General features: G+C 50.1%; 1 protein-coding gene across 1 annotated transcript; it reads left to right on the top strand.

The window, feature by feature from the left end:
- The first annotated feature begins 14,124 nt into the window (after window positions 1–14,124).
- LOC123142054 (uncharacterized) lies at window positions 14,125–15,268 on the top strand. The gene has a single exon (XM_044561081.1). It carries the CDS (start codon window positions 14,248–14,250, stop codon window positions 14,782–14,784), a length of 537 nt encoding a protein of 178 aa, XP_044417016.1. The 5' UTR covers window positions 14,125–14,247; the 3' UTR covers window positions 14,785–15,268.
- Window positions 15,269–23,123: the final 7,855 nt, after the last annotated feature.

Here is a 23,123-nt window from a genome sequence, read left to right as displayed (position 1 = left end):
CGCAACACTCACTGTTCATCCAATCGACCGGCTTCAGTTAGCAGCAGTAGCGAAGGAATCGCTCGATCGGGTTCAGTTAACAGCCATCGATCGATCGCTTGGGTTCAGTAACGCATAGCCTGTAGTGCAATCGCTCGGGTTCAGTTAGAGCCCAAAGCCTCGCTCGGGTTCAGTTAGAGCCAACGCCTCGCACACACGCGCGTACATGTACGAGAGAAACGCGCATCGCTCGGCCCCCGACCTCCCACCGTAACCGGGAACTCCCCGAAATTTTCCTCCGCCTCGCTTCTACCACGGTTTTTTCCGTCATGGACGGCCCAAAGAATGTCATGCAGCTGCGTCTCCGGCCCGCCCAGGACGAAAAGCCCATTTTCTATCATGATTTTTTTTCATAGAAGTAGGAGCCCACCACATCTATGATGATACTGGGTTTTTTCACAATTATCGTCATAGAAGTGTCATATGTATGACAGAAAAAAAATTCGTTTGGCCCAAAATGTCACGGATGTGTCTTTTTTTGTAGTGGTTGTAGAAATCGGTCTCATCGATTTTGGCTTAGGCCAGAGCACACGCATTTTCGGTCCGACCAAAAATTGCAAAATCGGTGTGACCGAGTTCGATTCTCTGTGAAACCCTAGCAGTCTCGGTGCCACCGAACTGTGACTCGGTCTGACCGAGTTCACTAGTTCAGGTTCCAAGAGTTGCTTCGGTATCACCGAGTTTACAAATCGGTAGATCCGAAATGCTTTCTGTGAAGAACTAAAACTAAGTTTTTAAGTCATCTGTTTTGCAAAAACTCCAGTACTTTGTGATGCTCATCTACTCTACCTCATCTATAACCTATTCACAGGGTCTGCTGACAGTTTGCTTGCAAGATGTCTGACCAAAGTGACAGGCAGAACAAGTGAGAGGAACAGGTTCAGTTGAGTGAGGGCACTAGTCCCTCTAGCAGCTATGATGATGGCAGCAAGAGCACTCCAAGCAATCTGCCAAAGGCTGCTACCAGAACAAGGAAGAAGAGAACTTTTGACTCTGAAGATGAAGATTATGTGGCTGTTGAAGATGAAGCCATTTCTAAGAAGAAAGTGCTGAAGAAAGAGTATGGCTCAGCTGCTGCAACTAAGCCAGGTCTGAAGACTAAGATGCCAGCAAGGAGACAGCCCATGTCTAAGCCAAGGAAAGTTGCCACAGGTGAAACTATGAAGTTCACTATTGAGTCTGAAGAAGAGGCAGCTGGAGAAGATAAGAAGAAAAAGAGGGCCAGAACCACTACTGCCAGAGTTCTTGGCAAGCCCTCAATGAGGAAAGATTCTGAAGAAGAGGAAGAGGAAGAGGATGCAGCACCAGTGCCCAAAGCTCAAAAGCTCATGGGAGATGCAATTAAGGCAGGGGCTGCTCCATCTAAGCCCAAAACTGCTCCTAAGACTGCTGCTCTAGCTCCAAAGCCAAAACCCAAGAGGAGCACCAGAAACATCCCTGCTGAGGAGAAGAACAAGGCCCCAGTGCCTCAAGCTGCTGAAGAAGAAGATGATTCTGTTATTTTGAGGAAGCTGAAGCCCAAGATCCCTGATCACAATGATGCACACCCAGTTGCAGAGAAAATGAAAATCATGAAGGATTCAGGATTGAGGCTATGGAGAGAGTCTGATCCATATGCCACCAGGAGAAGGACTGCTGTGGACTACAGATTCCACACTAAGGAACAGCAGGACTTCTATGAGACTGTTTTACTTGACAAGAAGCCCATAGTGTGTGACATGAGTTGGGTTGACTGGGAATTCATCAAGGAGAATGAGGATCACTTCCCTGGTGTTTATGACAGCTTCAAGGCATGTGGAGTGGATAAGTTTGTGGCTCAGAAGTTCACCAAGTGGAATGATGAGCTCATTATGCAATTCTACTCCACTGCACACTTCTATCCAGATGGAAGCATTGTGTGGATGTCTGAGGGTACTAGGTACCAGTCTACAGTTGAAGAATGGGCAAAACTCATAAATGCTCCTGAGGAACATGAGGATGACTTGGATGTCTATGCCAAGAAGAAGAAAGACCACAACTCTATGGCAAATATGTACAAAGAGATCCCTGATGATGCTTTGGACACACATAAGTTTGGATATGTACACTATTTGTTGTCTGGTCTGCCTACAATCAATTGGATTCTGAGGCACACACTTCTTCCCAAGTCAGGTGATCACAAGATGATCAGAGGACATGCTATCAATTTGCTGCACATATTTGATGTCCCACAAAAGTTCAAGGTTATGAGTCTGATTGTGGAAACAATCAAGAGGACTGCAGCAGATCAGAAGAGAAGTTGTGGATATGCCCCACACATCCAGGAGCTCATCAACTCAAAGATGGGCAAAGGCAAGTACATCTTGGACAAGGAGCATCTACCCATCTATCCTGAATTTGAGGACAACACAGTTGTCATGACTGAGAATGAACCATCATCTGTGCAAGCACAAGAGAAGAAAACCAAAGCTAAAGCTGAGAAGGCTGCAAAGATGTCAACTGTGGAAGAGTCATCTCAGGTCTTCTTGAAGAGCAAGCAAGACCAGCTTGGATATCTGATCCAATCCACTCCGAGGATTGAGCAGGGCCTGGCCACCCTGACCAAGAACCAGGAGAGATTGGAAAGGATTGTTGAGACAAAATTCTATGACCTTGATGTCAAGATCACAGAGATCCAAACTGCAGTTGAGCAACTTCAGGAGGAAGCAGAGGAGAAGAAGGGCAAGTCAACCACAAATGCATTTGCTAGAGTGCCCAGAGGACAGAGATCTGCTGCAGTGCCAGTGACAGACACTAGAGCTACAGCATCAGCACCAGCAGCTACAGCTCTAGTTCCAGCTCCAGCAGCTACTCCGCCAGCTCTAGCCAATTCATCAGAAGCTTTCGTCCTTGGCGTTCTCTCAACACCACCTCCCGAAGATCAAGCCTGAGAGTCGTTTAGCACTATGCATTTTCGAACTTTTTGGTAACTTGTTGCCAAAGGGGGAGAAAAGTGTATAGATCATAGGCTTCGAGAGAGAGAGTGTTGGTTTTTATCTCTCTTTGCACTCTTTTTGGTTGGTTTGAAACTTTAATGTGTGCTTGTGTGATACTACTTTATGTCCTTGTGAGATACTTATTTGGTCAAGTGTTTGATCATGTGCTACCCTTAATGCATGTTGGTTAATGCTATCTTTCATACCCTATTATGATCATTCACTTTGCTTGGTGATGAGTGCATGCTTTTAATCTCTATCATTTTGAGTGCTCCACCAAGATGTATGTGACATGGAAGAGTAACCCATGACCCTAATCGATTGTGCATTTGCATTCAAAAGCAAATCTTAGATAATGCACAAATTTAGGGGGAGCTCTTGCTTATCACATACTTCTCAAAGCGACGATGTTTTTCAATCTTATTTATCATTTGTCGAAACTTTGATCTATATGTTGTCATCAGTTACCAAAAAGGGGGAGATTGAAAGTGCAACTATCCCTGGGTGGTTTTGGTAATTCCTAACAACATATAGCTCATTGAGCTAATGCTATTCCAAGATAAATATTTCAGGAAAGCTCAATGTTTGGCATGGCATGGATTAGAAAGTGGACCCTTCAAAATGCTAAGGACAAAGGATTGGCTCAAGCTCAAAGCACAAGACTCTACATTTTCTATTTTAGTGATCCAAGATCACATTGAGTCTATGGGAAAAGCCAATACTATTAAGAAGGGATGAGGTGTTGCTTAATGAGGATCTTGCTCAAAATGCTTAGTGATATGCTCCAAAACCCTCCACTACTTTCTCATATCCGCATATGTCCTAAACAAAAAAGTCCAACTCGGCCCCACCGATTCTTTCCATCCGGAGCCACCGAGTTCAGTTAACATAGCCACTGCCTGAAACCCTAATCAATTCGGTCTTACCGATAGGGATCTCGGTCTCACCGAGATGGGATTGCAAACTCTCTGTTTCCCTTCGTAACGTTTCGGTCAAACCGAGATGAGCGATCGGTCCCACCGAGATTGCAATGCAAACTCTCTGTTTCCGCTTCGTAACATTTCGGTCCAACCGAGATGAGCGAATCGGTCCCACCGAGTTTGCCTGACCAACTCTCTGTTTGGCTATTACCAAAATCGGTCTCACCGAGTTTGTGTAATCGGTCTCACCGAGATTACGTTATGACCTAACCCTAATGACATCGGTCCCACCGAGTTGACATGTCGGTCCCACCGAGAATCCTAACGTTCACATTTTGAACTAAATCAGTCCGACCGAGTTTAATGATTCGGTCCCACCAAGTTTGGTGATTTGTGTGTAATGGTTAGATTTTGTGTGGAAGCTATATATACCCCTCCACCCACTCTTCATTCATGGAGAGAGCCATCTGAACATGCCTACACTTCCAATACATATTTTCTGAGAGAGAACCACCTACACTTGTGTTGAGGTCAAGATATCCCATTCCAACCACATAAATCTTGATCTCTAGCCTTCCCCAAGTTGCTTTCCACTCAAATCTTCTTTCTACCAAATCAAATCCTATGAGAGAGAGTTGAGTGTTGGGGAGACTATCATTTGAAGCACAAGAGCAAGGAGTTCATCATCAACATACCATTTGTTACTTCTTGGAGAGTGGTGTCTCCTAGATTGGCTAGGTGTCACTTGAGAGCCTCCGTCAAGATTGTGGAGTTGAACCAAGGAATTTGTAAGGGTAAGGAGATCGCCTACTTTGTGAAGATCTACCCTAGTGAGGCAAGTCCTTCGTGGGCGACGGCCATGGTGGGATAGACAAGGTTGCTACTTCGTGGACCCCTCGTGGGTGGAGCCCTCCGTGGACTCGCGCAACTGTTACCCTTCGTGGGCTGAAGTCTCCATCAACGTGGATGTACGATAGCACCACCTATCGGAACCACGAATAAAAAATCTCCGTGTCAGCATTGCGTTTGCTCCCTCAAACTCATCCCTTTACCTTCATATGCAATTGTTTTACATTCCACTGCGATACTCTTAGAATTACATGTGTAGGTTGATTGCTTGACTTGTGCTAAGTTGCTAAAATCTGCCAAGAACTAAAATTGGGAAAAGGCTAGATTTTTATTTGGTCAAGTAGTCTAATCACCCCCCCCCCCTCTAGACATACTTCCGATCCTACAGAAGGCGCATTGGCTCCGCTAGGAGGAGGGCGACGACGAGAGGCAGATGCGCTACAAGCAGATGTTGCAACGTGACGCGGAGGCTCTCCGGCTTGAGGAGGAGGAGGAGGAGGAGCGCGCGCGGCTAGCCGCAATGCCGCCGCCCCAGCAGACGCCGGAGGAGGCTGCCCTGGCAGCGTACCAGGCGGCGTTCGGGTGGGCTGGCCCTACTCCCGTCTTCATCGACCTCACCGGCGATGACCGCGTCGATGTCAAGGGCAAGGGCAAGGCTGCGGGCGCAGACTTTTTTATGTTTTATTTAATGTTTAATTAGGTTTAAGTGGACTTTGGCCGGTGGTTGACCGGCCACTTATGTTTAATTATGTTTATTTCTACGAGCTGTTTTTTTCCACACTGACACATTTGGGTCAGCCTTCTGTTGGACGGTCAAGCCGACCCATTTGAGAATGTGGATGCGCACGTCCGCCTGGCCAATCCAAACGGACAAAAAGCGGACAAAGCGTGCGTCCGTTTGGGTCGCCCCGTTGGAGTTGCTCTTAATTTCTCAGTGCCTCGCTGTGTCGCTGGTACGCCATAGATCCCTGTCGTCGGGCCTGATTAAAAATCTAGATCGAACGTTTTGATGGCAATTCTAGTGCCGCAAGGATGACAGGTTAGTTGACATACACGGCAATTTTTTGTCAAAAAATAAACTGAAGCACGAGGTTGCCATACTTTACCTACTAAAGTTGCCATCGAAAACGTTCGATTTGCTATGCACTTGTATCTAGCGTTATCACGTTGCAAAAGAAATCACAGTTGCTGTTTCTACGTACATCGACGCTAAAGACAGAGCTAGCAGCTGGCGATCCATCTGATTTAAATCTTGTTCGAAAATAATTGTTAGCTCGTCCTCGTACATGCATTTGCCTAGTATATAGAGTATTACACTGCACGGGCGTGGTAAATTGGCGAGTACGTACGTGTGGCCGGGATTTTTTTTAGAACGTACATACGCAAACACTCATACATATGCGCATACACTTACCGATATGAACGCACACACGCACACACTATCCTACGAGCACCTCCAAGAGACCGAGCTAGCATGTCATCTTGAATTTTACGAAGTCACCGTAGACGCCTCGTCGTCGACGCGAACGTCTCCTCCCACTGAATACATATTGCCGAAAATTTTGAAATAAATTCAAAAATAATGCGAGCACCAGGACTTGAACCTTGATGGGTTGAATATACCACTGTCTCTCTGACCATCCAACCGCCGTATAGCCGGGATTAGGCTCAAACCGATCGACGTGCGGTAGTTTCCGTCCGCGTACGTGCAGTCGTAGAAAATAGATTTCTTTCAACAGCCCATGGCCCGCCGGCACGTAGGAGTACAGGCTTGGGGCAATAAATAAACTAGGTGCCGTTATGCCTCGGCCAGCTTTAACAGCCCGGCCGCTGTCGAAAGTTCTTACCGTCTCCTAAAATATTCTTCCAAAGAGACTAAGTCTGGTTGGGAAGTAAGTTAGACTAGTAACATGCATATGTTACTAGTCTATGTTACTACCTTTGTAATGGATAGTAATATATGAATGATAACATGCAAGCCTTCATTAATTAAGATATAGACTTATTTTATCTTGAAATGTGTTATGTTATAGTAACATATGATGTTATCATAAACATCTCTTTTCTCGTTAACTCCATTCACATAAACAATTCTTTATTAAGATATGATATGTTACATCTAAGTTACTCCCATTATGGCTAGACCAAACAAGGAAGTCACGGCTGCAAAAAAGAATGAATGGGTGAATTATGAGGTTGACATCTACGGCAGCATGGGTAGTCCGCGATTCCTTGCCGGCCACTTATATCTGTCTGGTAAAATAATGCAATCGGAACAGTAGGTTCAATTCAAAATTAAACGGCCGCGTAGTGCCGGAGTCTTTGCAGAATTTGCACCACCCAACAAAGGCACGCATGCATGCATGCATCGAATCCCCTGACGTGTCCTGTCATAGATGCGCGCCACGTACGTATACATAGGAGAAAGAAAGAGTATGTGCGCGTGTCAGAATGGTGTTGCATGCAGCACCAGCTGCACCTAGGTAGCCGCATGCAGGCCGATCCACATACATGTCGAATATTGTATGGTTGGAGAGGCGCCATGGATTATGCTCCCACAAGCAGCCGCTCGATCTATCGTCGCAATCCATGGAGGCCTGGACTAACGTACGGGCCATACCGATTACCCAGTTACCGACTCGATCTATCCATGTCTCCACGTACTGCAAGCGAACGAGAGGTCATGGATTACTTTATGACACAATACGATCGCAGAAATTAAGGTGCTCGCTACGTAGGGTAGGGTACGTGCATGGCGCTCACTGGTTGCCGGCCATGCAAGGTGGAGAAGTGAAAGTGATGCACGTACGCGACGTCACATCTCTTTCCGCGCGTGTAGCTAGCTAGCAGAGTAGGAGCTGACCAGGACGGAATAACTGCCTCGCCGACCACTCCCGAGTTCCGACGCGTGCTGCTGCGTCCGGCTCTTGCCCGGACCGAGGGTAATGCAACGGCCAACCCAATGACCACACCTTCGAAACTTCTGGTTCCGCTACGTGTGCGCACCCGCACTGGCCGGTGGCTTCCCAACGCACGTCAAGGTCTACATGCGTGGCATGCACGAGCACCCGTCGTTGCCAAACCTAGCTTCTCCGTGCTGGTTAAGGATACAGGGTATAACAGTCATAGATCGTGTTGTGTGAGGTCAATTTGGCTCCCGGGCTCAGCTGCACCAGCTCCGATGAAAAAAATCAAAACAAATGCTAGAATTTTTTTTAAAAAATCTATTTTTTTGTGTGGTAGATAATTTGATGCGTGAGATTCGCTGCAAATTTCAACGCGTTTGGACATTTGAGCATCTCTCTGCAAAAAAGACAAAATCGGGGTATGTAAAAAAGTTCATTGTTCACGAACTGTTTTGACCCGATTTGTCTTTTTTGCCAAAAGCTGCTCAGTTATCCAAATGAGTTGAAATTTGAAGCAGACCTCACGCATCAAATTATCTATCACACAAAAAAATTGGATTTTTTTTTAATTTTTCTAGTATTTGTTTTGAATTATTTTTTTTTGATCGGGAGCATCTGAGCCCGTGCTCAGATGCAGATTTTCGCGCGTTCTGTTGCTTCACTTGTGAGAGAGCAGGCGGGGATAGGATGATTTCTGATTGCATACGTGAATCTCTTGAGATCACGCTACATCGAGATTGGGCTGGGCCAGACTTATCCTGTTTTGACACGTACGGGGCATGCTTTGAACGAAAAGGACTAACACGATCTACCTCTTTCGAAACATATCAACAAGATTCTTGCAATAATTGCGGCATCAACGAAATGCTTCACCCATATGTTCGGATTGCATTTCAGGTCGAATCCTAGAAGCACATGCACTAAGCTTAGCCCATTCCTCCTTTATAAGAAAGAAAAGAAAAGCTAGGCCGATCCTCTCTATTATTTGTTCCACAATCAACCAATGGAAAACAATGAAAGAAAAGAAAAGCTAGGCCGATCCTCTCTATTATTTGTTCCACAATCAACCAATGGAAAACAATGTTCTGATCAAGTGATCATAGATGAAGAGAGAACGGACACATACACCCACATGGGTTTTATCTCGCTACTAGGTTCCCAAAAGCTGTCACCGAAGAATAAGTATCACACTATAATCTCGAACTTTACAGTCATATGAAAACAAACCTGTAATTGAATGGTTAAAAATAGTCTAATTCCGGCTCACTAGGGATCAAGCCTTTAGCTTTGACAACCCGTGTTTCAAGAAAGTTGCATGTGAACATACAAATAGTTTATATAAAGTTGCAGAAAAAAACTTTTACGTAGAAGTTCAAGTTTCTGCAGAAAAAAACTTTTACGTAGTGTAGACTAACCGCAAGTAATTGAGCTTATGTATAGTGCGTGTACGGAGCCATCCAGCTCAATGGTGAAATGGTAGCTTCCCAGAAAATACATCTACAGTTATACCCTGCCAAAAACAGAACATACAATCATATATGCGTTTCTCTAAGAACATCTATGGCCGGGCACACCAAACTCGTTTCAAACGTCCGGGCGGGTGTATCAATCACCGACCGGTCACAAAAAAACAACCCACTCGGGAATCTCAAACCGGCTTTAAACGCCCGGCCTGTCCGGTGCCCCTCAGATCCAATCCAAATGTAGGGCAGATGTGGGGTGGCCCGGTCACGTCGGAGCTGACAGGCCCAGCCCACCACCGACCCCACGGATGTCCCACAGAAAATCCAAATTTGGCTCCTCGCTCGGAACCCTAACTCACTCACTCTCCTCTCTCGCTCTGTCCTCTCCTCTCCCATCTCTTATTCTGATCCAATCCAGCGCATTGTCGAGCTCCGGCAGCCACTCCGGGTCCTACGTCGACGTCGACAAGGAGTTGGCCCTCAGCGTTGCCTTGGAGCGGTCCAAGGTGGACACCGGGGGAAGCTCCGAATCTGCAGCGTCGCCAGGGATAGCGCAGTGTGCTCCATCCCCGCGATGTCCCCTTCTCCTGCGGCCGCTGCTCCATGCGGGCAACAGTGGGTGCTAGTGCCCACGACGCTCGCCTGCACGCGCACTCCGGAATCGGAGGCATGCGCCGCCCGTCGTGAGAGGCAGCATGCAAGGGAGAGGGGCGTGGTGCAGCAGTCTGTGTGTCCATGTCGCGGGATGCCGGTGGAGCCCAGCGAGGATGAGTAGCTCCTCGCTTGGATCTACCGCCGGTCGCTCACGACGGCGAAGACAGACGCTCGCCGCCTACGGCGGGAGAACGCGAAGGATCTCCGGCCTGCCATAGCGCAGTTGGAGCACGAGGCGAAGGATCCAACGATGAAGGCGGCTCGGCTCGCCAAGTTGAAGCGGCAGTAGGACAGGGTCGTCCGCTGGATGAAGGGGCTGATCGTTCTCTCCGACTCCGACGACGGCAGCGACCACAGCTCCACCTCCTCCTCCTCCGAACAAGATCCTCCACCAGTCGCAGACACCTACAGGCACGCTGGCGACCGGAAGGGGAATGGCCCAGCGAGGAAGTGGTGTAGACGCTCCTCCTATGTTTACTATCTTTTTTTAGTTGTTGAACTTAAGAAATTATCCTGTGATGAACTTCGATGATCTTTTGGATGATGTACAGTTTGATTATGCGCATTTGGTTGTCCCTTTGATGCCGATTTCGTTTTGCGTTGTTTGATCATGCACAGTAGCTCTTACATTGCATGCGTTGTATAGAGACAGGGTGCTGGATATGAGGTAGGCAGATATGGAGAGAAAAATCTGAGGTGTGACCAGTTGCAGACATTTTAGGGATCGGATTTGTCCACAGCCGTAGATGCTCTAAGAACTCTATACAATTATGCGAGTATAGGGACACATGCAGCCCGATTGGAAGATCCATGATGATACACTGAATGGAAGGAGATCAACTACATATGCAGCTGCGGAGACAAAGGTCCGTACGCATGATTAGAATGAAACCATCCACAGCCGGTGGGCGAAAATTAAGCTAGATTGTACTCCCTCAGTTTCTTTTATATAAGGTATATTTATTTTTTCAAAAGTCAGACGAGTGCATGTTTAACCGTATTTTTAGAAAAGTATGTCAATATCCACAATATGGGATTTATATCATTTGAGTCAGCATGAAAAGTAGTTTCATATTTTATCTATTAGATATTACAGATGTTGTTATTTTATTCTGTAATCTTGGTCAAACATTCAGAGTATTCTGGAACGGAGGGAGTACACGGGTAGTTTGTCTGGCCCGCTCTGCTTTCTTCAACAATAGGAAAAGAGCGCCACGATATAAAAATCAGCAGGCCGAGCATCAACCACCGAGAGAGGCAGGTGACGGCCGGGCACCGTAGCTGTTCCGGTCGAATCCAAAGGACAAGGGGTGGCCAGAGTTAAAAACAAAAGACCGGCCAAGTAGCCCCCGCCGGTGCCAGCTGTCGCGGCCGGCCGGCGCCACGCACCGCCTCCCACCATGCACACGTCGCGCGCGGCGGCCTGGACGTGTCTCCGCTGGCGCTGTTCTGACCCCGTTCGTTCGTTCGTTCGTTTGATCTTGGAAATTAGCGCAGCACCAATTGGTTTACGCGCCTGCGTGCATGTGGCCAGGGAGCCTGCAGCAGCACACGGCTGTAATAAAGCCCCCGTAATTAACTTTGCGAGGATTAATTTAGCCATTAACCGACGCAGGTACCAAGGGCAGCAGCTTGTCGATCATCATCTTTGGACATCCAGCCGTTCACAGTAAAACAAACAAAACGAAGGTCGAAGACAGGAAGTGAAAGCGAACGAGAAACGGACGGGCAGGGAAAAAGACGGCCACCTTTCGACCGCCCCTCGCGTTGCCTCCCCTGGGCGACGCCAGGGGCCCCTCAACCGTAGCGCCGCAGGCCACCCCTCGCGCCACCTCCTGCCGCCGCTGCCGCCGGCGTGGGCCGCGGCGGCGGCGGGCCCGGCGTCGAAGGCACCTGGGCGGGCGGAGGCTGCTGGATCCCATTTGAGGCAGAAGGGGCGGCACCTCGTGGTAGTCCGAGGGCAGCGGCTAGGGCGGCGACCCTATGCCGCGCGGCGGTGACCGCAGTTCCATGGCCCGCGGAACAGCGGCCCTGAGATGGACGGCGGCGGTGGCAGCGCCCCATCCGGCGGGGTTGGCTGATCTGTGTGGAGATAGTGACGGCAGTGGCTGCGGATCCAACCCCCGGTCAGATTCGCCGCGGGGTGGCCTTGCGCCGACCGGCGGCGCGTGGAGGGACCGGTGAGAAGATGACGGATCTCCGCCGGAGTACCGACGGCGGCGTACGTCTTCGTGGTGAGGCTTCGCTCGGTTTCAGCCAGTCGAGAGAGATCGGGACGACGTGGCTTCCGCTGAAAATCGCGCCTGACTGCGGTCTTGGCGGACGATGGCGGCGACTCGGACGTCGTTCCTTTCTCGAGGCATCGTCGTTGCAGGTCACGTCAACCTGATCCGGATGTTCCGGGGGAAACCCTAGATCTGGGTCTACCGGATCGGGCGATGACGGCGCTTTCGGTGTCGTTCTCCCTCCTGGGGGCATCGTTTTGGAGAAAGTGCTGGCTGGAGGGGACAAGAGGAAGAGCGGTGTTTCATCTTGCCTATTTATGGCGGCGGATCTTGGTGGCGTGGCACAGTGGAGACTCGGCGCCCGATGCGCGAAGATGGACTCGCGCAGGATGGTGACATTGTCTAGTGTCGTGGTGGCGTCGACAGCAGTTAGACCGGGCAAGGTAGATGCAACAGTAAAACACGGAGGATGAATTGGTGGCAGGTGGCTGCGGCGGTCTCATACTCGGCAGGCGTCCTGGTTGAGTAGTGCGCCGGACTGATGGGTGCCCCATACCCGGCAGGCGTCCTGGTTGGGACCTCTATGAGTGTTCTACATGGCCGGATAAAAGCTCCAAATCGTAATGTCGCGGCATACATAATCAGAAAATAGGATTCGTGAGAGCGTTTTCTTTAGCTGTTCCTTAAGAAAGCTATCGACTTAACCGCTTAAACATCTATTTTTATTTTAAGATAGAGTTCGATCCTCAACTATTTCTCGCGATATCTTCTTACGAAGTTTTGTTAGGGCATCTATAACTTCAAAAATCCGCTTTTTGATCACCCACGCATCTAACCAGCTCGCGTGGTTCACCGGTTCCACCGAATACTCTCATTTGTTGAAGCGGAGCTAGCTGCTGCCCTACTTCATCCAAGGGCTAGGTGTGGGTGTGACTGTAGATTTGACCCGGAGCCAATGCCAGTCTTTTTTGCGATCAGGTCTTAGATGTTAGGTTTGGCTGTGAGGTCTGTTTAGTATCAATTGGATAGGAGTAGCGACAGTTTATTGCCTAGACGGTGGCTTCAGTCTTACTGTTGTATGACTTTGTAAGGTTTTGTGTGAATAATTAATAAAATGGCTACATGCATCGTCCAAATGCAGAGGCCGGGGTTCCTCCTCCATTTCTTAAAAAATAAAAATAAAAACCTTTCGACCGCCCTATCGACCGCACCGCAGTAGAAACAGCGATCAGATCAGGGCATCTTATCGCGGCGGAACCGGCCGGACCACGACGCGCTCGTGTCGTGCGATGCCTCGCATACACCGGACGAACGAGAGCGATGGCGCGGTGGCGCGATTATCGCCGGCTCCACTCCATGATCCCTTCCTTCCCGCGGACTCAGCAAACATACATGGGCTGTGTCGAACGTTCAGAGGTCGGCCGGGTTTCAAGCAAAGCGGAGGCGAACCGTCGCTGCCCGCTGCTGGTGGGTCACGTCGATCAGGTCATGCTCGTGCCAGCTTGACCATCACCTGCCTCGCTCTGAGCGTTCGGAGATAAGTTCCCTTTTCTTCTGGGACCGTCCTTTCAGTGTGCCGCAACCGGTTTAATGAAAGCAACATCTTAAAAATGTGATGGGTCCAGGCACAAATGGTGGGCGGCTGCACGCAGGAATCGGGTCGACATTGCCAAATTCCAGTGGAACTGGCACATGCGCGGTGTGCTTCTGAAAATATCAGGCGTGTAAAAAAGTGCTCCTCCTGTATGACACTTTTTGTCAAGAAGAGAAACTTACGAATCAGTCCGGTTCACACGGAAACAACCATATGTTCCGATTCATTGATCTAGAAATCATTCGAATATAGTACTTCTTTCACATGACTAGCAAGATACGTACTGGTTTGTAATGCAAGAAATTGACCAGAATTTTGACACTAAAATTAGTATTCAAAGCAAGCTGTCATGCGCCCTATTTTACCTGCCTTGAATCGCAGACCGATTCCGGTGTGCTGCCTTACGCCCACAACCCGAGTTTAATTAACTCGGCCAGACTCCAGGTTCTTAACGCCCAGAAGTTACCAAACTGCCCCTCCTCTCTCCCTCCCGGGCCTATAAATCGAGGCCAACCGGCTCCCATCTCAGTTTACCGAAACCGGCAGGGCAGCGAACCACCGGAGCTCAACTGACATACCAAAGCCATCGCCCCCTCCTGAGTCCCAACTGCTCCACCTGACCTCCCTCCTCTAATCTCTCATCATGTCGACGGCAGCTGCATCCCGGCCCAGCGGCCCCGTCCTTCTGAGCCCCTTTCCCAACTACCAATCCGCCTCGCTCTCCCGTCTCAAGCTCTCCGCCGCCGGCTCGCCGGTCAAGTCCGTCAGAGTCTCGTCTCGCCCCTCCTCCCCCACCGCTGCCCCCAAGATCCGTCGCTCGTGCATGTGCTCCCCGACGAACCACCCGGGCTCGTTCCGCTGCAGCCTCCACAAGGAGCGCAAGCAGGAGGCCCCGGCCGCCGGCAGCATCAGCAGGCCCGTCTCCCCGCCTTCGCCGCCGTCCAAGGGCACGGCGAGCCCGTTCGCGCAGCTCGTCCCCAGCGGCAGCGGCTGCGCTAAACGCTCGTACAGCGGGCTGGCGCAGCGCGTCCCCATTGGGAGCGGGCACTGGGCACGCAAGGCGCTCGTGCCGTCCCCCGCGGCGCAGCAGCTGCAGCACCGGAAGCGAGTGGTGGAGCGGTTCCACGCCGGGCCCAGCCGGCTCTCCGCCGCCTCCATGGTCGGCCGCGGCAACCAGTAAAAAAACAACTTCGTCGACATGCCATAGCAGCAAAGATACGTACATACTGCACAAAAACTGTACATAGGAAAGAAGTTCCCCGAATAATCCCGTTCGCTGTATGCAGAAGATCGGTGGGGATCAGGCCGCCGGACATGCCATAGGAGCGAGATACGTATATACTGAACATACTGTACATAGGAAAGAAGTTCCCCGAATAATCCCGTTCGCTGTATAGAAGGAAGATCGGTGGGGATCAGTTGGAGTTTTAAGACCCAATTCGATTCCGGGCTGGTCAATTAGCTAGCCAGTAGATACTGTACATACAGTGAGCCTCATCTTCCTCACTGCTCCGCTGCACATAGAGTGAGTTCGTCGTCTCTGCTCCACTTGTAATATAGAGTGAGCTCTCGTCCTCTCTGCCCGTTGTGTATAGCCCTTGATTTTGGTTCTGGATATACATCAATACATCATGAGTGAGAAATTGGAGACACGCATACATGCATCTGATCTGTTGACGGGAGGATTATCCATCCATGGATCATGGATGATTTGCCGCAACAACTTTGTGCTTCTGTTTCTGTTTCTGGAGTGTGGATGTGTCTCGCCCCTGTTTCGGTCTTGGATAAGCTCCGGAAAGGATCAGTGGCGTCTCGCCGTCGCTTGCGCCCGTCACGCGGCACCCGTGCGTGCCCCCAGCCGGCCAGATCAGGCCAGCAACTTGCAGCGCGGCGGAAATCCTCCGATTCCGACGAGATATCTGTGGAGTTTCATGACGCGCGCAGCTGATGGACCGAGGATTTTTCTTCTTCTTTCCCTACTTGTGAAGTAAAATATTGTTTTGATCAGGCCAGCAATTTGCAGCACACGAGAGAAATCCCCCGATTCTGAAGAAATTTCTGTCGGAGTTTCACGGCGCGCTCAACTGATGAGCTGAGGATTTTTCTTCGTCCTGCTCGTGATATTTTAAGTACTGTATAGTATTATTAACTGTGGTATTGTACTGTTATTTCAGAGCAGTGGTACTATTTTATTGTTGGCTTGAGGGACGACGTAGCGGTTGGGATTCCCCCTCCGAGTCTTAAATTAAGCAAGAAGATGGTGCTGAAAATTCGGTGGCACTTCTCTTTTTTTTAAAACCTCATGCGAGGGCAGTTGGTTCCTACATTTCATTACACTGAGAAAAAAAGAGTTGGTCCAGTTTATAAGAAAAATCAGATAGAAAACCTAACATTCTCGATTAATTAGGTAAAACCAAATGAAAAAAAGGCACTAGAGCTTGGGGTAGGGACGGGACAAATGCGGCATCAAGGAACAACGTCAGGGCCAGACACCGGAGTGCCTAGGTCCAAAGCACTTGGGCGTGGCTCAATCTTAACGCCACTCGCCGAAGAGAAACCGTCCTATATCGAATGCCTCTTCTTTCTCAGCCTCAAAGCATTATGTACTAACATTATCATCTGGAAAACATCCAACTTTGACTTCCCCGCGATGCCCGCCAAAGTGCTCAATGACTAGGTCACTTGCGGTGAGAGCGGCTTCTTATGCATGTCCAGGTATGCTTACATCATTTGCTTAGGGACCTTCGCTCCGCTGACCTTCGATAGCTCACCAAATGCCCCCAACAGCCTATGCTCCACGCGCTTGGACGTTGGGATGTTGCACGTCTTGTTCTTCTTTTCTAGACGCCCGCTCTGTCGCCCGTCATCCTTCTCTCCGTGCGAAGGCGTCGGGGTCCCAATCAGAGGTTATGGGAGGAGACAAGTAACCTTGCTGAGAAAATCCTCCAGAGTTAATAGCCTTGTTTTAGCCCGTGTCACCTTCACAACAACATTGCACACCTCAACCAGAGGCTCAACCAGAATGTTGGACACGTTTGAACCAAGTGGCTCCTCTGGACTAGGCATCGGACGTGCAAGGGACTGCACAACAGAAGACTAGGAGCAACCGCCGGGGTAGGGCGACCAAAACGTAGCCACCGAGCAAATCGGATCAACGGATTCTTCATTCCCTACCAACGAAGCACCATGGGTCAACCACAACGGTGATTTATCAAGTTTGTTGTTTTAATCTTCTTCAAGGACCGGCCGCAGCCAAATTCGATTCAACTAAAGTAGCAAAAACAGACACCCGCCATCCACCTTTATGCAAAACTAGTTGCATGTCTGTCGGTGGAACCGGTCTCATGTGCGTCGACATGTAAGGTTGGTCCGGGCCGCCTCTTCCCACAATACCGCCGAATCAAAATAAGACGTTGGTGGTAAGCAATATGGCTATCACCGCCCACAACTCTTTGTGTTCTACTCGTGCATATCTACGCATAGATCTGGCTCAGATGCCACTGTTGGGAAACGTTGCATGGAAAACGAAAAAAAATTACGCACACGCAAGATCAATCAAGGAGATACATAGCAACGAGAGGGGAGAGTGTGTCTACGTACCCTCGTAGACCGTAAGCGGAAGCGTTTAGTAACGCGGTTGATGTAGTCGGACTTCTTCGCGCTCCAACCGATCAAGTACCGAACGTACGGCACCTCCGCGTTCAGCACACGTTCAGCTCGATGACGTCCTCCGCCTTCTTGATCCAGCAAGACAGTGAGGTAGTGGATGAGTTCCGGCAGCACGACGGTGTGGTGACGGTGATGGTGAAACTATCTTCGCAGGGCTTCGCGCCTAAGCACTACGAAAATATGACCGGGGGTGTAAACGGCGGAGGGGGCGCCACACACGGCTAAGCAATTGTCGTGGTTGTGCTAGGCGCCCCCTCCCACATATATATAGGTGGGGGGGGGGGGAGAGGCCAAGGGCCGCCCCAAGTAGGACCGAATCCTACTTGGGCTCCTGCCCTAGGCCGCCCCCTCCCGCCCCTTCATTCTTTTGGCGCCAAGGGGAAGGAAGGAGGAGGTGGTGCCCCCACTTTCCTTTCTCCCACAAGGAGGGGAAGGCAGGAGGACGTGGCACACACTCCTTTCCTTCTTATAGGGCCGGCGGCCATGGAGAGGGCGCGCCAACCCCCTTGTGGGCTGGTATGTGCCTCTCCTTGGCCCATTAGGCCCATAGACCTCTCGGGCCTCCCGGAACCCCTTTCGGTGATCCGATGATTACCCGATGCACTCCGAAACACTTCTGGTGTCCGAATACCATCGTCCTATATATCAATCTTTACCTCTCGACCATTTCGAGACTCCTCTCTATGCCCGTGATCTCATCCGGGACTCCAAACAACATTCGGTCACCAAATCATATAACTCATATAACACTATCGTCAACGAACGTTAAGCGTGCGGACCCTACGGGTTCGAGAACTATGTAGCCATGACCGAGACACCTCTCTGGTCAATAACCATTAGCGGAACCTGGATGCCCATATTGGTTCCTACATATTCTACGAAGATCTTTATCGGTCGAATCGTTATGACAACATACGTAATTCCCTTTGTCCATCGGTATGTTACTTGCCCGAGATTCGATCGTCGGTATCTCCATACCTAGTTCAATCTCGTTACCGGCAAGTCTCTTTACTCGTTCTGTAATACATCATCTTGTGACTAACTCATTAGTCATTTGCTTGCAAGGCTTCTTATGATGTGTATTACCGAGAGGTCCTAGAGATACCTCTCCGATATTCGGTTGAATCATGGCGGTTTAAATTTCCGGTTTAAAGAAGCCACGCGCTGTAGAATCTTCCGGCTTAAAGAAAACCATGCGCTATAGAATTTTCCGGCTTAAAGAAAACCATGTGCCATAGAATTTTCCGGCTCATCTGTGTTAAGGCCGTAGACAATCGAATTACCCTCAATACCTCGGGCGGCTTAAATAACCCGGTGCACTTAGATATACATCATTAGTCCCCTTCATAAGCCGCCACCTTACCATTGAACTGTAAACTTCCTCCGGCTTATAATTAAACCAGACGTTTCCTTTTATCATAGGCTGCCGACTTTCACCATGCCTCCCAAAGCTCCTAAAGCTCCCATCACTTGCAATTGGATGAGGTCCAATGTCACCGACGAGACACTAGCGGACTTTGTGAAATCAGGCCACCTGCCCAAGAAGGACGTCATGTCCTACCGTGCCCCCGACCCACCAGAGGAGAGACCACAGCCAAGGGACGGGGAGGTGGTCATTTTTGCGGATCACATGAGCCGGGGCTTCGCACCGCCCGGCTCAAAGTTTTTTAGAGACGTGCTGAATTTCTTCGACCTGCGGCCTCAAGACATAGGACCCAACTCAGTGTCCAATATCTGCAACTTCCAAGTGTTTTGCGAGGTCTACCTTGGAGAGGAGCCCAGCCTGCTGCTCTTCAGAGAGCTCTTCTACCTGAACCGTCAGAATGAGTGCGCCAATGGGCCAAGTTTGGAGCTTGGTGGCATCTCCATTTAGCGGCGGAGGGACTGCCTTTTCCCTTACGCAGAGCCGCCAAGCCACCCCAAAGACTGGAATTTGACGTGGTTCTATTGCCAAGACACGTCACCGGCTGATGAGAGCCCGCTGCCCGGCTTTCGCCCTTCACGTCTGGAGCCGACTCACCCATTGTCTGACAAGTTAACTCAGGCAGAACGCCAACCTCTACTCCCCACCATCAACAAGATCAAGGCTCTCCTGGGCAATGGTCTCAACGGAATCGATCTGGTCCGGGTCTGGATCTCCTGGCGGGTGATCCCATTGAGCCGCCGCCCCGGCTTAATGTGCGAGTACACGGGCCGAAAGGATGACCCCCAGAGACACAGCCGCAATGATCTTCCTGAAGATGTTGCAGAGGATATGACCAAGGCTCTCTTGAACGAGAGCCTGGCAGACTGCGGGAGGACCGGGTTAGCCCCCTTCTGCAAGACCAATCCAGCCCCAGCAGTAAGCCTCTGATCTGAACATTTTATCTTCTTCTGTAGATAACCATCATCTCAATCTTTAAGAAATCATCCTTGTATTTTTCAGGCTGATGACAAGTTCTGGAAGGTCAAATATGACCACGAGGCGGCCAAGAAGGCCAGGAAGGCGAAGAAAGCCGCCAAGAGAACCGCCCTCGCAAGAAAGGAAGCAGGCCTACTGCTTCAGAGCTGATGCAACTAAGCGACAGCTCCGAGTCAGAGGTAACCCCTGAGCCTGTAAGCCCTTGTTGTATTTGTTGTTTATTTCTGTCCGTCTTACCAATACTTGTTCATCAATAGGACGACACCGGAGCAAGTAACCCGGTGGTTGAAGAGGTAACGATACTTTCCTCCGACTCGGAGCCCTTGCCAAGGCTGAAAATCCGAAGGGTAACCCAGAAAGTAAGCTTTTCACATCCTTTAGCTTATCAAGACCCTCAATTTATTTTGAAGCGACAGGTTCATGAGAGCCGGCGGCACACCCGGGCCGACAGAAACACTGACCTCTCCTCCGGGTTACCTGACGCATCGAGGAAACGCCGGACCGAGGTGATCTCAAAATTGTACCCTTTTCATCTTTTGGCGGGTGTTATACGCCAACCGCTTAATTCTTCTGACTCAAATTATCAGGAGACTTCCCCTTCTTCCGGCGACTCTACGCAGTCGAATCTGCCGGCTTTCAAGACCGTGCCCGGGTAATGATAATCATCTCATGTTGTACTTTGTCTTTACTTACACTATTGTGCTTAACCTTTCTGTCTTTCCAGTGCCCAGGCCAAGCTCACCAAGAGGGCGAAGAAGACCAAGTCGGTCGAAGAGCCGGATTTGCCTGAGCCGGAGGTAGCAGGTCAAGAACCGCCAGCTGCCTCTTCTCCCGAGGCCGCTGCTCCAACCAACAAGGCACCCGCAGAAGCTTCTGCTAACCCGGAGGTCTCCGGCTCGGCTCAACCAGCAAATGATCCGGACGTGGTAATCACCCGGACGGAATTTGTTGAGCCGGGGGGACCTACTGCACTAGCCAAGTGCTCTGCCAAGGGGGAATTGCTACAGCCCCGCCGGGTTAATCTGGATCTCACTGACTACGCCAACCTGAGCATCGGAGAGCTTGTCTCCGGCTACGTCAGCCAAGTGCACAAGAGCCGGGATGCAGAGATCGCCATGGTGAACCAGATCCAGCAGAAGTCTGAGGTATTATTCTTCTGTCTTCTTACTTACTGCCTAGTTACCTTTACCATGCTCTAGCCCCCAAGTCTACGACTTATGATAGAATATGTTGTAGACTTAAGTTCCGGGTTAAACACTTGAACCGGCCAATTGTAGATAGAAACGTTCAATATGCATTAGCCCCCAAGTGCCAAGTGTCTTTGCTTGGAAAACGCTTGGGACTTTTAAATTTGCATAGCAACTGCTCATGCTATAACCCGAAAATTATGCAGGCTGCTGGCAAAAAGTTTGAAGCTGACATCACTGATCTCAAGACCCGTCTGAAGACGCAAGAGACAGAGACCCGGAAAGCAAACGCCAAATTTGTGTCCAGCATTGCTGCACAAGAAAAGCTGAAGACAGAATTTGATGCTGAACGGAAAGCCTGGGCCGAAGAGAAGGCTGCTTTGGTGAACCGGGCCGAACAGGCGGAGAAAGCCCTGTCAGAGAAGACGGCCGAACTTGCCGGCTTAAAGCGCCAAGTGTCCCAGATGGTTGCTGCAATCTTCGGTAAGTCATCCGCCGGCTTTCATCCAGTTTAGAATCTTTATATCTCATAACTCATCCTTGTCGGCGGCTTATCTTATTCTGTTACGCAGGTCCCAGAAGCGCCAACCTCAATCAAAGCGTGGTCACCAAGCTGAAGGCCGTGTACACCCTGGTGGAGCAACTCTACACCGGGTCACAGCGCGCCTTGGCTGTGGTGGCCCTATCCAATGAGGTGCCGACTCACCTGGCGGAAGTCCTGCACCGGCTCGCCGCTCTGCCCCAACGTATGCAAGAACTGCGACGGGCCTCTGCAAGATCCGGAGCCATAGCAGCGCTAAGCCGGGCTAAGGCGTTCCTTCCAGAGCTAGACCCGGTGGACATCGCTCTGGGCTACCCCAGTTTGAAGGAAGATGGCACCGCCTTCGACCAGAAGGACTTCGCAGCTTGCGTGAAGATCGTACGCCCGGTGGCCACTCCAGAGCTAGACCCGGCGGACATCGTTCCGCTGCAGCCTCCACAAGGAGCGCAAGCAGGAGGCCCCGGCCGCCGGCAGCACCAGCAGGCCCGTCTCCGGTTTACCAGTCTTAAGGACGCCGATTGTATTCAGCTAATACTGTAGGTCAAAGCCTTAAGCCGGCAGGGTGTGACCCACCATGCATACTTGAAATAATCAGAAGAACTTGCTATAACTCAGCAAAACTGAGAGGCTTCCGATTCGAATACGACCAGAGACCCGTCCCAAAGGGGTTATGCTAAGATTCGAATACGATCATATAGCCCCCAGTGGGTGTGGCGATGCCAATCAAGAGGGTACCGACAGCTATGTTCTCTTTGGTTCGAATACGACCCATGTTTGAACAGGAAGCCCCCAAGTGACTTTAAGAATTGTTTAACGACGCTGATTCGAATATGATCCACGTCGGTTCCCAAAGGGGTTAAACTATGATTCAAATATGATCAAAGAAAACTCCTCAATGAGCTCGACACTTTGCCAATCAAATGGGTATCGACAGCTATGTTCTCTTTGGTTCGAATACGACCTATGTTTGAACAGGAAGCCCCCAAGTGACCTTATTGCCTACGGCTAGATTCGACTGCGATCATAAGCCGGATTCTCCTTCAAGTTATCACGTAATCTTGCAATGAAAACAACACGTGCATATTTGGAGGAGAAAAAAGGACAAAGGTCCTGCTTTTATTGCTTATCATAATATATACATGGCGTAGAGAAATATGTACATTATGAGAGCCGGCGGCTCAAGTGTAATAAGGCCGAAGCTGAGCTATGTTCCACGGCCGACGGGTCTCCTCCTCCGACTTACGTGAATCTTTATGCTCCCGAACGTCGATAAGGTAGTATGACCCGTTGTGCAAGTTTTTGCTGACCACAAAGGGTCCTTCCCAAGGCGGGGATAGCTTGTGTGTATCCGTCTGATCCTGGATGAGCCGGAGCACCAGGTCACCTTCCTGGAAGACCCGAGATTTAACCCGGCGGCTATGATAGCGGCGCAGGTCTTGTTGGTAAATCGCTGAGCGAGCTGCTGCCACATCACGCTGTTCGTCCAGCAAGTCAAGAGCATCCTGGCGCGCCTGTTCATTATCCGCCTCGACATAAGCCGCCACTTGCGGCGAGTCATGACGGATGTCACTTGGGAGTACTGCTTCTGCCCCATAAACCATGAAGAAAGGCGTGAACCCTATAGATCTGTTAGGAGTAGTGTTGATGCTCCATAACACGGAGGGCAACTCCTCCACCCAACAACCCAGCGTCCGTTGCAAAGGGACCAAAAGCCGGGGCTT

This window comes from Triticum aestivum, chromosome 6D (genome assembly GCF_018294505.1).
Source record: "Triticum aestivum cultivar Chinese Spring chromosome 6D, IWGSC CS RefSeq v2.1, whole genome shotgun sequence".
NCBI lineage: Eukaryota > Viridiplantae > Streptophyta > Magnoliopsida > Poales > Poaceae > Triticum > Triticum aestivum.
Note: the sequence above shows the minus strand (reverse complement) of the source record. Positions and strands in the feature narration are given on the sequence as shown.